We start from the raw sequence: 16,323 nt of genomic DNA, 5'->3' as shown, positions 1-16,323 counted from the left end.
AACCATGAAGTTCCCGACTAACGTAGGGGTAGGTTGCGTCATAGGAAACCAAAGGGAAGCCAGGGAGTGCTATAACGCCTCAATCACAAAGGCAAAAAGTGGAGCATCGAGGAGCACTACCCAGACCGATTGCAGATGACAGAAGACAGACAAGCCCAATCAGGTGGTAACGTCACCAAATAGGGCGTTGCCCAAAGTGAGGATATAGATTTAGATCCTCGCTTTGGGGATTTTGAAGAAAATGTTGGACCCGTCGAGGACCTGGAGGAGGTCCAGCTCGATGGAAAAGACCCGACCCGAATCGTAAGGGTTGGGAAGAATTTAGAACCTACCGCAAAGCAGGCGCTGGTGGAATGCTTGCAAGAGAACCAGGAAGTTTTCTCCTGGTCGCATAAAGACATGGTCGGGATATATCCTGCAGTGATCAGCCATGTCCTGAACATAAACAAAGTCTTTCCACCGGTGCAACAAAAAAGAAGGCTACTCGATAAAGACAGATCAAGAGCCTTGAAAGAAGAAGTCGAAAGACTTAAAGAAAATGGGTTCATCAGGGTGGCGTTTTATCCATCATGGGTCTCCAATCCGGTGCTGGTCCCCAAGCCTAACGGCAAGTGGCAGACCTGTGTGGATTTTACAGACCTCAATAAAGCCTGCCCAAAAGACTGCTTCCCACTCCCGAGGATCGACCAGCTAGTCGATGCAACTGCTGGACATGAGATCCTCTCGTTCATGGATGCGTATTCAGGCTACAATCAGATCAGCATGCATCCCCCTGATGAGGATCATACCAGCTTTCGGACCGATACGGGCTTATATTGTTACAAAGTAATGCCCTTCGGACTGAAAAACGCAGGTGCAACTTACCAACGACTGGTCAACCACATGTTCAAGGAACTGATCGGAGTAAGCATGGAGGTTATGTGGATGACATGCTGGTAAAATCCAAGAAGGCTGAAGGACATGTGAGGGATTTGCGAAGGTGCTTTGATGTGTTAAACAAGTACCAAATGAAGTTGAATCCCCTCAAATGTTCCTTTGGAGTCGGGTCAGGAAAGTTTTTGGGGTTTATAGTGAATTCAAGGGGAATCGAGGCCAACCCCGACAAGATAAAAGCCCTGATCGATATGAAGTCGCCAGAAAAGATCAAGGATGTCCAAAGCCTGACCGGAAGGATAGCTGCCCTTAGTAGATTCATCTCAAAATCAACTGACAAGTGCGTTCCATTCTTCAATCTACTCAGGGGAAATAAGAAGTTTGAATGGACGGAAGACTGCAAGCAAGCATTCCAGACCTTAAAGGCTCATATGTCGCAACCTCCCATCCTATCAAAACCAATCGAAGGAGAGACTTTGTATATTTATCTGGCGATTACCGAAGTTGCTGCTAGTGCGGTACTGATACGAGAGGAAGAAGGCATACAGAAAGCTGTTTACTACGTCTGCAAAAGGCTTATCGGTGCAGAATTAAAATATCCACCGATAGAAAGATTAGCATATTGCCTAATTCTAGCCTCCAGAAAGTTGCGTCCGTACTTCCAAGCCCATCCTATCACAGTTCTGACCGACCAGCCCCTTCGGCAAGTCCTCCAAAAACCGGAGGCAGCTAGATGACTGTTAAAATGGGCGGTCGAATTAGGACAGTTCGACGTAACTTATTCACCGCGAGCAGCAATAAAAGGGCAAGCCTTGGCCGATTTTATTGCGGAGTTCACCGAACTCCCCAGCAACGAGCTGTGCAAACAGCCTGAAGCGCCCATGCCTCAAGACAAGACTCCTTCGTGGAAGCTATTCACGGATGGATCATCTAATGAATCTCACGCTGGAGCGGGAGTGATATTGATAACGCCCGAAGGGCATCGATTTCACTGCGCAATCAGGTTTGACTTCGCAGCGTCAAACAATGAAGCGGAATACGAAGCACTCCTCGCTGGACTGAGAATGGCTAGGGATATGAATATAAAAGCGCTCGATGTTTACAGCGACTCTCAGCTGGTCGTGAATCAAGTCCTGGGAGAATATCAAGCGCGAGGATTAAAAATGATGGCCTACCTTAACAAAACAAAAGATTTGCTAGCACAATTTACAAAGTACACTCTCCAGCAGATTCCGCGAGACCAAAATTCGAATGCAGACGCCTTGGCCAAACTCGCAAGTGCTAAAGATGCTGACACCTTGAACATAGTCCCAGTAGAGAGATTAAGTGAACCAAGCATTGATGCGGCCGAAGCCAGCATGGAAATTCGTATAGAAGATACATGGATGGCGCCTTACCTGGAGTATCTGACAAATGGGACATTGCCAGCAGATAGAAACAAGGCCAGAACTCTGCAAAGACAAGCTGCTAGGTACATACTGCTCGACAGTGTTATGTACCGAAGAGGATATTCAATGCCACTGCTCAGGTGCATTACATCAGAAAAAGCTAAGGAACTCATGAAAGAGGTGCATGAAGGCTTCTGCGGAGATCACGCTGGGGGGGCAGAGTTTGGCGAAAAAAGTTCTCCGACAGGGCTATTTCTGGCCAACAATGAACGAGGATTCAATGGAGTACGTACGAAGGTGTGATAAATGTCAGAGGTTCTCCAAAATCCCACGAGCAGCTCCAAACGAGCTAAAGCAGATGCAGAGCCCGTGGCCTTTCGCAATATGGGGAATAGACTTAATTGGATCACTGCCAACAGGAAAAGGAGGAGTAAAGTACGCAGTTGTGGCAGTCAATTACTTCACAAAATGGGTCAAAGCTGAACCACTCGCAACCATCACGACCAAGAAAGTTCTCGACTTTGTCATCAAGAACATTGTGTGCCGGTATGGTTTGCCCAGAAAGATAGTATCAGACAACGGGACCCAATTTGACAGCGACCTGTTCACCGATTTCTGCGAGAGGCATGGGGTAGTTAAAAGCTTTTCTTCAGTCGCACACCCCCAAGCGAATGGGCAAGTCGAAGCTGTAAACAAAACCCTCAAGGACACCCTGAAGAAAAGACTTGAAGAAGCTAAAGGAGCATGGCCAGAACAACTGCCTGAAGTCCTCTGGTCGTATAGAACATCTCATCGAACAGCAACAGGACGTACCCCATTTTCCTTAGCTTTTGGGTATGAGGCCATGTTACCCGTCGAGATAGATCCCCCCTCGCATCGGCGTTTAACGTACGATCAAGACCAAAACAGCCAGCTAATGCTAGAGTCCTTAGACTCAATTGACGAGATACGAGAAAAATCTCAACTCCGAGTTGCTGCTTATCAGCAAAAAGTCGCCCGGTACTTTAACTCCAAAGTTAAAGAAAGAAGATTCAACGTCGGAGTCTTGGTGTTACGACGAGTTTTCTTGAATACCCGCGACCCCACAGCTGGAGTACTCGGACCTAACTGGGAAGGGCCTTACCAAATTGAAGAAGTCCTTCACCCAGGCACCTACAAACTCACGCGCTTAAATGGAGATCTCGTTCCACGCTATTGGAATGGAGAACACCTGCGCAAGTATTGTCAATGAACAGCCCTTCTTAAAGGACTGGCTTGTTTAAATTTTCTTTTACAAGTTTTGCAAAGAGGGTTAGCCACGTTGTGTGGCTAACTGCTCGTATATGTAAGATTCTATTTCAGAATCGCTCGTAAAGACATGATTAGTCCATTTTTAATACGAAATTATAAGGGACTGTGCTCAGCCAGTCATTCTTGCCAACCTTTGTGAATTTACATTTGCAAGTATTTGTTCATTACGTGTGTTGTTTTGCTGTATTACAAGTATCATTTTTCCACATGAACATGAATGTTCGGAAAGGCCATGGTCAAGGCAAGTGACCAAGGACCTAAAGCTCCTCGATCACTTGGGGGGCATATAAGGCACATCGATAGCAAAGCATACTCTCAAGGTATGTAAACACATGAACAAAATGAGTGAAAGCATGCTACAAGTACTTAGAGTATTTTTCAAAATGTATGTTTTGTTAAATCAAGACCAAAGTACTATGCTAAGTTCGGTCATACGGACAAATGTTATAATAAGTAAAAATATTATAGCACCAAGAGTTAAGCTTTTACACCGCAAGCATTGCTGCTTGAATGTAACTGTTCGAACAAAAAGATTTACTGCCCGCGCAGCAAAGTTTAAAAAGAAACTATTGTCTTTACATCACGACCCGTGGGACGCATGTTCAAAAAGAAAGAAAAATAGTTAATAATAAATTAAGAGGCATGGGGGGCAGGAGGGTCCTGGGCAACAACCTGGTCAGTCACTTCCTCGATGGTTTCTTCTTCCAAACCAACGACGCTTGGGGTTGCAGGAGTCGCAGCTCTTGCCTCCTCTTCAGCCAGTTGAGCAGCACACCGGGCCAACTCCGCAGCTCTGACTTCCTCTGAAAGGTAGCTAAAGTTAGCACCCTGATTGTGTTTCCAGAAGTTATAGAAACATCGGAGTGTCGTCCTTTTGTACTTTTCCAGATTCTTGGAGTTGTCAAGCTCCAACTGCTGCACCTTGCCCTCGAGAGTGGCAATAGTCTCGTCCTTAGACTTGACTACCCCCTCCAGATGCTTGATTTCGCGGAGATGAGTTTTGTTGTACGACCGGTACTCTTCCCTCAGCTTAACCGCTGCATCTTTTGCAGCTTCAGCCGCGGACAGTTTGGTCACCGCTGCATCCCTCTCTCGGACCACCGTCTCCAACTCCTCAGCATGTTTAGCCTCAGCAGCCGAAAGCTCCTCGGCCACCTTCACCTGATGTTTCTCGAGAACTTTAGCCTCAACCTGCTCAAAGTAGGCCTGGGCTCGGGTACGAGCAGTAGTGGCAGAAAGTAAGGCCTGTAAACGAAAGAAAAAGAGGTCAAGACTTATCACGAGGTCTGAAAAAAACAAAGACTCGAAGAATAAAGAAACACTTACGCTGGAGATCTCGTTCAGAGCCCTGTTCAGGATCTGGTCGACCGGTAGCTCTTTAGCTTGGATCATGGCGGTCCCAACACGCTCACCTTTGCCTATGCGTTCAAGTCGGTCCTTAGCGGATCGGATGGCACGGCTCACGAGCCTGGCCCCATGGGCCTCTTCGCGAGAAAGCTGCTCCCTAGCAGGCGCTGGTGGAGGGTTGGACCGGACAGGAGTGTTTTGCTGCTCAGAAGGAGCTGGAGGAGGGGTAGGAGTTCACCCAGTTGGCGCAGGACTTTGCCCAGTTGGTGTACCCTGAGGAAGGTCTTCTGGTCGACTTTTCTTGGCTGAAGGGCCTCGACTGGTTTCACCAGTTCGCTTCTTTGACCTCCGTTGAAGTTGAGGGACTTCCTCTTCCTCTTCGGCCTGGTACATGTCAAAAATATTGGGAGTCGACATATCTGCATGAAAATAAACACAAGAGGTTAGTAAGGGAAGAGAAAGGTGAAAGTAAGTAATACAACAGAAAGAAGATAATAAAGTGAATACCCGAGCTACAACTACTGGTCGCTATACTATTGACTCTATTAATCATATACTCATTTTCTGGCATGAAGAAGTTTGGCCCTAGATTTGGAGCATATGTAAAGTTACCATCCCCGTCAAACATGTGACAAGGGATTGGCAAACCATTTAAAAGTGAAATAACGTTACCATTGTCATCAGAAGACTCTTCCAAGTCAACAATAGGCTCTGTGGCCTTTTCTTTCCCCTTGCCTTGGGAAGCAGAAGGCCTTTCTGCAGAAGGGCTGCCCGTGGGTTCCCTGATCGTAACTCCTGTTGCCTCCTCCTAGGAGAGGGCACAGGAGGTTGCTGCTCGGGAACCCCCTCGGCTGTGGGTTCGTCCGCCACGGACCCTCTATTTTCATGGCGAGGAGCCAGAAGGCCAGACGACCTCAAGTTCTTTTCTAGTGTCAGGGTCTTGACACATTTGGCTGCAGCAGACATCCTGGCCAGAGTGTTAGACCTCAACACCATGTCTGGTGTTGGGATCGGACGTAACCAAGGGCCTGAAAAGCAGATCAAGTTTGAGAGACAATGAAAGGAAATACTCTATGATAAAGTATCGACCAAGACAAAGACAAATTTGTACCTCCTCTCGCAAAGGCCAAGTTGTTACTGGTTATATCCGGAGTAAAGAAGTACTCCTTGTTGTAATGCCCCACGTTCGATATATGGGTGGTGCCACTCAAAAACGTCCGGCCGGTTTCCTGGTGACAGAAGTGAAAAAACCCCGTCCCGTTGTGTTGAGGATTGGACTTGAGGTCAAAGAGGTAGTTAACCTCATGAGGTGAAGGTTCTGGCCATTTGTTAAGTTTGTACAGGACATAGAGTGCAGCCAACATCCTATATCCGTTAGGAGATATTTGAAAGGGAACGACGCCGAAATAATTGGCCACCCCCACAAAGAAAGGATGAAGAGGGAGATAAGCCCCCGCTTCAATGTGATACCGGGACCAGGCGCTGTTCGCTCCTCCTGGACGGTTAGCCCTCTGCTCCGCAGTAGGACGTGTAATGGTTACCCTCGTTAGGGGGTATTTTCTGAAGCAGTTGGCGACCATCCGAAGCGTCATCGAACTGGCCGGGGGAGTGTACCACTCGACATCAGGCGGATTCCGATGACGAGGACGAGCCCTAGTTTGGATAGTAGGGTCAGGAACAAGATTCTCTCGACCACTGGTCGAGGGAGCCCCCGCCTGCGAGTCAGGCTGAGCAGGAGAAGAAGGGTTACTTTCAGATTCGGGCCTTTTCTTGCCAGAGGATTTTGAACGGGCCATTGGAGGAGAAGGGTGCGGTCTGGAAGAGGCTCGTGAGAAAGGTATCTGGTGGATGCCGTTGGCTGGTTGTTCTTCTCCCTCGAGCAGTTGGGCGAGGAGGTCGTCGTCGATGGGTCTCTCACCTCCCCACAAATCTGGCATTAAAATCTGCAGACAGAAGAATGGGGAGGCGAGGTCAGAGGAGTCTAGAAGGCTTTTAGAATAACGCTGGTCGAGTATAAAAGCTAAGCCTTTATATAACAGCATTCTAACAAGAAACTAAGTCTTTCTGTGCAAACAGTTTAAAAAACGGATCAAAGGGTGAAAGTGAAAAGTTTTCCTGAAAAGCTTTTTCGACTCCCCTTAGGGCGGGAAAAAATTATTTTCAACTGGCTTAAAAATCGAAATGCTACTTCGATCCTACGTCCTAAAAAGCATTGATCCTGGGTTTTAAGCCTACTCTGCCTACAAAAATATCCTATCTACAGGCGTTTAAAAAAAAAAAACCAGAAACCAAGAGACTCAAACAGTACACCATTTAAAAGCATGCGCCACGAAAAATTAGAAGCATGGAGTTTCAAATAACTTACCAAGGAAAATGGTCGTGAAGATGGAAGTGAGAGCTTCGGGAGTCAAGGAGCCTACCGTCTGAGCCTAGACAGCACAAAGGAAAGTTCGCCGGAGAAAGTAAAGCTCTGGTTTTTACGGTTTTCGGCAGAGTGGTGGCGCGCGTGAAAAGGAAAGAAGTGGCTCTGGTGATCTTATATAAGTTTGTCTTTGATATTCAAAAGGCGTGATCATTAGTTTTCCTTTTTCGAAGTATGGGGAAACGTGATGGCCGTCAAAATTGTTTCTGGGAAACTGAAAAGCCCTGATTAGACAGGAGTGGGTTGTTTTTTTCAAGGACGCACGAAGGGTTCTGACATGTCAGGAGGGGTTACCGAAGAGTCATTCGTTCAAAGTTTATTTACTGTTCGTAGTAAATAAACTTTGGGGGGCAAATGTTATCCAATAAAATAGCATTTGTGACGTGGCGAAGCATTTCTTGACACGTGGCTAATGTCTGGAAGCATCTGCTAGAGTATCGAGCAGGAGACACACCAGATGTAAGACAAGCCTGTCTTACTCGCGACAGTCTGGTCGATGGTTCCGTAACAAAGCAATATTTATGGGAAGATCTTTATGAATCCCGAATTTATCTCATGCAATCTTTTGAATATCCCATTATTCAGGGGATAATATCTGTAACAATATGGGGCAACCCTCCATGAGCCCATAAATAGCAAGAGATGGCTCATGGGAAGGGACTTTTGAGCCTCGGAATCAGAGAGATTATAGAATTTATCTCAGAAAACTTGTATTGTTTATCAGAAGTGTTGAAACTCATTGAACCCAAGTTCTCTGATCACACTTTTGATCCCATATCAATATCATTCTAAGTGGACGTAGGTCATTACCAGATCCTGGGGCCGAACCACTATAAATTACTGTGTTTTCTTTACTTTTGTCATTACATTATTCTCTTTACATTCGTCCATATCATTCATATTTTGACTCCGTGTCAGTTGGCTAAATCGTGGGTCAACAGTGATATATCGCCCATGGTAGGCGATATATCGGCTCTAGGGCATTATTTTTGAATAATTTTGAAACCGAGCTCAATTTATTCCATAACCTCTTGATAAGCTTAGAATCTTTTGACCGAGTCTTAAGCCTCTGTTGAATGAATATTCAAATGTTTTTCAATTAAAAAGTCATTATTTTTATTCAAGCAAAAAGAAGATCTTTTCATTCTTAAACTCTATAAATAGGACCTAGTACCCAGCTATTTCTTTCATTCTTCAAGCTGAGTTCAGAGCCTTCAAGCAGCTAGGTTTACTTTAGAGTGTTAAACACTTGGGTTGAGGTTATAAGCTTTATCATCTTAAGCTTATTAAACACTTGGTAAGTAAGGTTAATAGTGTGTATTTTGATTTTGAGGTGTAGTTCGGTTATAGAGCATTCAAAGGTATTCCTATTCCTAGTTCCTTTCAGTATATTTCAGTAGTTTTATAGTTTTTCTCTACTCAAATCCTAACTCAGTATTCTCTATTCTTGGTTAGGCATCTAAGTTCTTTGAACTTGAGGTTTCTTGTCGGTAAGTATCTTCTCGGTGGTTTAGTTCATTCCTTTTCATCTCTTTCTTTTAGAATACACACCTTTCTATTAATGGGTTTTAGGAGTGTTCCAAAATCCCGTCCTTGTTCTCACATCCCGGTATTTGGTAAGGAAAATAGGATAGTTATTATATGCTTATATGATTATGCTATAGTATGTTTTTATATGCTATGATATATGTATGTTTTGGGGATTATAGTTGCTTATATAACAAACCCCAACACTTTTATATTTTGTGGCTTATAGTTGCTTATATACCAAACCCCAACACTTTTATGTTTTTGGGGATTATAGTGGCTTATCTAGCAAACCTCATTGTAGTTTGAGGCTTATAGTCGCTTAGTTAGCAAACCCTAATAGTTAGAATTATGTGTTATAGTATATGCTATATGTTTATAGTTTATGTGTATGATTATGTTTCATGCTTGTAGTATATTTTCCTTGCTGGGCATTAGGCTCATTCCTTTATTCTTTACATGTGCAGGGAAATAGTTATGGCGGCGGGAAGATTCTTGGCGGCTTGGGAATGTGTATTGAGGGAGAATGGATTCGGTTGACTGCGTGAACGATTCGAGGATGAAGTTGTTTTTAGTCATTTCAATCATATTTTCTATGTATTTTCCGCATCTGATTTTGTAACGAATTTATTTATGATTTAAGTTATGTTTATTTTATTTTCAAAACAATGGGATCCCATATCCTAACTGAATTTTTATGTATGTTAACCTTTGCTTTACAGTTTTTAATAAAGTTATGACTATTTCATATGTATGTTTTCTTAAGATTAGTGTCTATGTATATAGTAGTGATTAATGGTCCAAAGTATAGAATAAGTTGGGTCATTACTATTTGGGTGTATCAATTATGCATGTGGGCCAATATCTGACTAAAAGGGCAATTTTCGTAATTTGGCTCATTATGGGTATAGTTGGCATATATGTGATATATGCGTGGGACCACATCATTACGTGGATATATATATATATTTCGGTTACTCAGCACGAGACGATCCTATAGAGCGAAGTAGCAGTTTAGTCACAACGAGGTCAATTACCCGGCTCGGGGCGAGCCTAAAGGTAATTTGGTAATTTAGTATATTATCGGGATCGGGTAATGGGGAAATTATTTGGTAATTATTTGAGGATATTGGAATTAACGGGAATTGTGAGATGTTAATTATGATTAACGGGATAAGTGGCAAATGACAAAACTTCCCTTGAAGAGCTTTGTGAGAATGTTTTGACCCTAGGGGCATAGTGGTCATTTTGAGCCAAAATCAGTGACTTAGTCACCTTTCCCCTCTGTTGAAGTAATCACAAAAAATAGCATCATCTCTCTCTCTCTTTCTCTTTCTCTCGGTTTCTCTCTTCCTCTCCCTATTTTGGTTTGAATTTTTGAGGAAATTAATGGAAACCTTAAAGCTCTGACTTATCAGTCATGAACGACAATAGTGCTGAGTGTTGGTCGAAGAGCATTGACTTATTAGTCAAGAGCGGCATTAGTGCTGAGCGCTGGTCGTGAAGCTCTGACTTATCAGTTAGGAACAACAATAGTGTTGAGTATTGGTCGTATATCATTGACTTATGAGTTAAGAATGGCAATAGCGCTGGTCATATTGGTTAGGCTAACCAAAAGCGTCAACTACGCTTATACAGATGATATGGCTAAGAGACCTAAGGTGACTTAATAGTCATTGGCTTATTAGTCAAGAACGACCTTAGCACGTTGAATGTTGGTCAGCGCCAGGTGCGCTTATACAGGGGATAGGGAAATGGGGCCCACTCAAACGATAATAAACCATACCCCATTACTCTTTAATTCTCAGTAGTGTACTAATCATCAAATTACCCCGAGACTCGAGTCCCGAAATTAACCCCGTTATGACAAAATCGATAACTTGCATTCCAAGATCGTCTCATGTCGAATGGATCGAACAAATCCACATTATGATGTGGTCGTACTCATAATTCACCAACATGCATGAAAATATACAAATATGCCCTCAACGGGCAAAATTACCAAAATGCCCTTATAATGAAAAGTGAACCCATATGCATGCATTTATCATCATATAATAGTATAATTTCACATAAACATGCATTTAATCATTTAATGGCATAATAAATCAATTATGGTACTCCCGACCTCCTAATCAAGGTCTTAAACCTTATTAGGAAATTTGGGTCATTACACTAACTAATTAGTGAGGAATGGATGCTATATATATACATACGCCTTTATACATCAAAATACTTTATTTTAAAATAAATTTAATCTATTTGGTGACACACTCTGAGGTATTTAAACCCAGTGCTCTGATACCATTTTTCTGTCATGACCTGAGCCCTAGGTTGTGACAGATTTGTAATATCTATAACTTGGGGTCAAATGTCAAACTTTGACCCTTGTTGGAAAATAGTCATTATAACTTATCATTTAGTTTATATTAAATAATACTATAATTATAAGTCAAATATATTGGAATAACTCCCATAATTATATATAAAAATATTAGTGATAAAAGTAGGATCATCTATCATTATACATATAATAATAAAATCCCCACAGTTAAGTAGTCAAAAAACATTTAAATCTAATAGGTCATGAAACACCAAAATAATTATTAGCACCCATCATTTCTCATTCCTAACTTTTACATAACTAATTGAGATATACATACCATTAGGTTCCAAATTAAATACATGGACCGTGTTCAAAAGATAGGACTATGGCAATAAATGGAACTAGGCTAAAACACATTGACTCCACCAATAATTCACCTTCCACATTCGCATATAGGGGTGAGCTTATAAAGCCCAGTAGGAAAGCAACTAATATCATATGACCAAAAGTTTATAAAAAATTGCTGCATGGTTAGCTTTGAAAACAAAACATACATCATCATGTATAAACCAAAATAGAGAGAAACCACAAATAATCACAAGAGCACAACTACACATGCACATCACGTCGTCCACTAGATCCCTAGTTTCCGTTACCCACCATAGAAAAATCGACATCCTAAACCAGGTATCCGAACCTGATAACCACCAAAAAGGGGAGGCTCAGAACACTTCATGTATACAGATGCTAAGCCTTTAAACCTACAGGTGAGTGAACACCTGATCTACCTATGATGACTGTTGACCCTCGAATTGGTCAACAACACGGAGTCGAGTAACACGATAGAAATGAGATGAAGTCAAGACAAAAAGATAAACGACACAAAAAGATTTATAGTGGTTCGGCCCCAGTAAATGGTAATAACCTACATCCACTTAGTGTTCTTATTGATGTAGAATCCCAAGAACTGTGATCAATGAACTAAATGTTCATGAGTTTCACAGACCCCAGGATGAATACAAGTATGGTGGATAAAAACACCATAATTCTCTTTTAGAATTCTGAAGTTTAGAAAGTCCAAAAAGAAAAAAGAAGATCCTTTCTCTTGAGCCCTTTGATTCTTATTTATAGATTCAAGGAGTTTTACATGGGCTGAAGGGCCTTAATTACCTTTAATACAAGCGTATCTAAATAATAATGGAAATTGCAATTATTACATAGATGCAAAATTACATATCTGAAGGAAATATATGAAATGTTGTGACCAGACTGGTCGTCCATAAAATATGATATATGCTGAGTGGATTCTCTTCTGGTCGATGGTCGACCAGATCATACTCACTTAAACAGTCACGTGTATCCCACATGTATGTTAATTTTGCCACATCATTAGGTAGTCCTTTTTTGGGTAAACATTTGCTCCCGAAGTTTATTTTACTGAGACCAGCATATAATAATCTTAATCGACTGACATTCCGTTTGACCTGTCACATCTGTTAGTGCCTTTTCGAAAAAGTAACTAATTATGGATGTTGTAGTTTCCCAAAAGCGTTTTGATGGCTAACACGATTCCCCACGTATCGAACACTCACCCCCATCATTACCTTTTAAATTGTGCCATGATCAGTATAAATAACCACTCTTCTCATTTTGTACCTTTTACCACTCTTCTTTTTCTCAAGAACTTAGAAGAAAAATTTGGTGATCCGAGGTGTGTCCGTCCAGCCCCAAGCATCAACGCTCGTGACTTCGCTGCAATCTTTCATTCAAGTAAGTTTCTTGATCTTCTTTGTCTCTGATATACCATGCAACGTTTATTTCTCGAGTTTTCTGGTATTCGAGTTTTGAGTTTTTGAATGTTCTTGAGGAAAAATGATTTCAGGGTAATCGGGCTCGTAGGTAGTAACATGATAGGATATGAGTTACTAAGTGAGGCTTAGAAATTGGCGTGGGAAGTAGGAATACTGATTTAGGGCCCAAAATCGAAGTGAAAATTCAATTTTTATGCTTTTGGAAAAATATGGGGTTTTCCCGCCTATTTTCAGAGTAAAAAAGTTTCCCTGAAAAAACTTTTCACTTCCGCTTTTTAATCTGTTTTACCAAACTATTCGCATGTTTTTAGTGCTTATGTTAGAATACTGCTGGTCGTATAAAAGCTTAACTTTTATACACGAGCAACGTTATCCCAACATTTTCACTTCTTCTATCTGTTGGTCGTAGATTCTCATCTCCCATTTTCTGTTCCCAGATATTCATGCACGATCCTTGGGGAGGTGAGAGGCCAATTGATGACGATCTCCTTGCGCTACTGTTCGAGGACCAAGAACAACCGTCATTGCTATTTCCAAAAGTTCCATTTTCTCAGCGAAACCCAGTGATTAGACCTTCGACCAGTCAACCGAACATGGGTCGCGTGAAGTATACTGCTCGTAGAAAGAAGAAAGCAGCCAACCCTCCTTCTAACCAACTTGCCCCTCGCACTGAGGACCCTTCTATAAATCCCCAGCCTGTAAGTATTGCACCCCCAGAAATCCAACCTAAAGCCCATCCTCGCGACGTCCTTTGGCCAGCGGTCGAATGGTACGTAGCGCCTCCTAGCATCATATCAGCCAGGATGGTGAACAACTATCTCAAGAAGTATGGTCTTCCTGGGATAACCCTAATCAAACCTTCACCCGACTAGAGGGAAAACGTGTCTGGGGGCGCCTTCAGTGCCTAGTCGAGGTACCATATCGAGGCAGAGGCTATCTTGCCTCTGCATGAATTCTTTCAAGGGGTGGCCAATTATTTTGAGCTCGCCCCCTTTAAAATTACTCCCAACGGATATAGAGTACTATCTACACTCTATATCCTTTATAACCATAAGAAGTGGCATGTACCTACACCACATGTGATCAACTACCTATTCGATCTCAAGTCCAACCCCAACCACAAGAAGACGGGGTTCTTCCACTTCTACCATCAAGAGTCCGCTCGTACCTTCCTAAGCGACATCACCTACAGATCCAATGTAGGGAAGTACTTCCAAGAGTACTTTCTTACAACAGACCTGGTCGCTGATAGCCTAGCCTTCACCCGAGGAGGTAAATCTTTTAATTACTGGTCGTTTAATTTCTTCTAGTTTGTCTATATCGTCTTTAGTGCGTTGGTGTTGTTTAGGTCCGTGGTACCGACCAGACCCCACTCCAGAGATGGAGATAAGGGCCACATCCTTGGCTAGCTTGACAAATATCAAGAAGAGCGTCAAAGAGCTGGTTACTGAAAGCAACTTAAGGCTGGTCGGACTTCTGGCACCTCACCAGGAAGTGAGGGAGTCTACAGCAGGGAGTGCTACTGGAGGATAGATCCCCGAGCAACATCAGGATGTGTCACAGCCCCCGAGAAGGCAGGCAATAAGAGTGACCATCAGGGAACCCTCTAGCATCTCATGAGCTACTGCTACTCTGACTTAACACAGGAAGGGCAAGCAGAAACTTCCAGAATACCCCGAGCCCATACTCGAGTCTTCTGATGAGAATGGTACTGACTTCTCACTTTTAGACAATTTGCCCATTCCCTGTCATTTATTCGACAGGGACGGCAACTTTAAATATGCGATCAATAGTTTAAATTCAGACTTCTTTGAAGCAGAGAGTGAGTGTAGTAATAATGTATCAACCAGTAATAATAGCTCGGGTATACTACTTAGAATTTTTATTGCTCTTATTCCCTTACTTTTTTAAGTAACTTAATTTATATTGTCTGATCGTTTGTTTCCATCCTGCAGTCATGCCTTCCGGAGAAGCGTTCGACTTGTACAGCAACCCCAATGCCACGGCTCCTGCAAGCAGGCGACACCCCGGGGAAAGCAGTAGCGACCCTTCCAAGAAAAGGGCTTGGACTGAGGACCCTCCTGCACCAACACATTCCAAAGACATGACTCCTCCTCCAGCTCCCGTCGACCTGACTCCTCCAGCTCCTCGCAACCCAAGAACTCCTGCTCAGTCAGGAATGACTTAGGCCAAGGCTATCCTGAACACACCTTACAACTCGGCCAACGACAGGCTGAAGAAACTGTCGAGACACCGGTGTAGCTAGGAAGCCTTCAGCAACATCTCTACCATGAAGGTCGACCAAATCTTTAGCCGCGCGTTGAATGAAGTACTCAGTGTAAGTCGTCCTTTTGCTGTGGTTTAATTGTCTATCTTGTCCTTTTATTCACACTAACAACTTTACTTTTTCTCTGATCGCAGGGGGTTTTGACCATGAGTACCAGTTTGCATCGCTCGGAGGAGATGGTTGCCAAGCATGCTGAAGAGATTAAGACGGTCGAGGAAAGACTCGCCGAGCAGCTCAAGGTGGCTGAGGCCAAACATGTTGAGCAGCTGAGAGCGGCTGAGGACAAAATTGCTAAGCTGGGCAAGAAGTTGAAGCAGCACCAGGAGACTTTGGTCAAAATCACTGAGGCCAAAGAGAAGTACAAGGAGGTTTCGGTGCTGAACTTCAAAGAGGCCTCCAAGCTCCAGGAAACTTGATGATCAGCAGAAAAGAGACTGTCGAGCAAGAAGAGCACGTCAAACTACTCAAAGAAACCAACGCTCGCAACCTGGAGAGGTTCAAGGGAGCGACATTCAACTGCTTTTATATGTTCTGGAAAAGCAACCCCGAGGCAAACTTTGATTATTTTCTAGAGCATATGAAGTAGGCTGAGCTGGCTAAGTGCATTGCTCGCCTGGAAGAAGAGGAGAAAGCTCAGGGATCCCCTGATATTTCTTTGGCGACAGGTATTGAAGGCATCGAAGAGGATGCTGAGACCACAGTCGATCAGCAGCCCCAGCAAGATCCTCCAGCTGCTCCTGCCACTCAATAACTTTTTTTTTACTTTATTTTGATTTGTAAATAGGATATATGAACCACAATTCGTAATGTCAAGACAATTTTTTGCTGCGTAGGGCAGCTTCCTTTTAATTAATAGTTACATCCAAGCAGCAAATGCTCGTGGTGTAACACATTTCTGTTTTGTCATTATAATATTTGCAATTTATTATAACATCTTTTTGCATGACCGAACTTAGCATAACACTTTGTTTTGATTTGACAAAATTTAAACAAAATTTTGAAAAATACTCTAAGTACCATAGTATGCTTTCCCTTATTTTGCTCGTGTGTTT

The 16,323-nt window shown here is 42.9% G+C and overlaps 1 protein-coding gene across 1 annotated transcript; it reads left to right on the top strand.

Annotated features, from left to right (window-relative positions):
- The first annotated feature begins 13,577 nt into the window (after positions 1-13,577).
- Positions 13,578-15,172, top strand: LOC133784901 (predicted GPI-anchored protein 58). Its single transcript, XM_062224168.1, has 3 exons — positions 13,578-13,753; positions 14,631-14,692; positions 14,940-15,172. The coding sequence occupies exons 1-3, from the start codon at positions 13,578-13,580 to the stop codon at positions 15,170-15,172; spliced, it is 471 nt and encodes a 156-aa protein (XP_062080152.1).
- Positions 15,173-16,323: the final 1,151 nt, after the last annotated feature.

Source organism: Humulus lupulus, chromosome 6, assembly GCF_963169125.1.
Source record: "Humulus lupulus chromosome 6, drHumLupu1.1, whole genome shotgun sequence".
In the NCBI taxonomy this organism is placed as follows: Eukaryota; Viridiplantae; Streptophyta; class Magnoliopsida; order Rosales; family Cannabaceae; genus Humulus; species Humulus lupulus.
This window is presented reverse-complemented; position numbering and strand designations above follow the sequence as displayed.

What these genes read in the sequence shown, in the direction of transcription:
- LOC133784901 (XM_062224168.1), top strand. Translation starts at nt 13,578, where the DNA reads ATGGGTCGCGTGAAGTATACTGCTCGTAGAAAGAAGAAAGCAGCCAAC. An exon ending in CTTTGGCCAGCGGTCGAATG is followed by an intron (nt 13,754 to 14,630) that starts GTACGTAGCGCC and finishes GACTTAACACAG; the next exon opens with GAAGGGCAAGCAGAAACTTC. An exon ending in CGAGTCTTCTGATGAGAATG is followed by an intron (nt 14,693 to 14,939) that starts GTACTGACTTCT and finishes TCCATCCTGCAG; the next exon opens with TCATGCCTTCCGGAGAAGCG.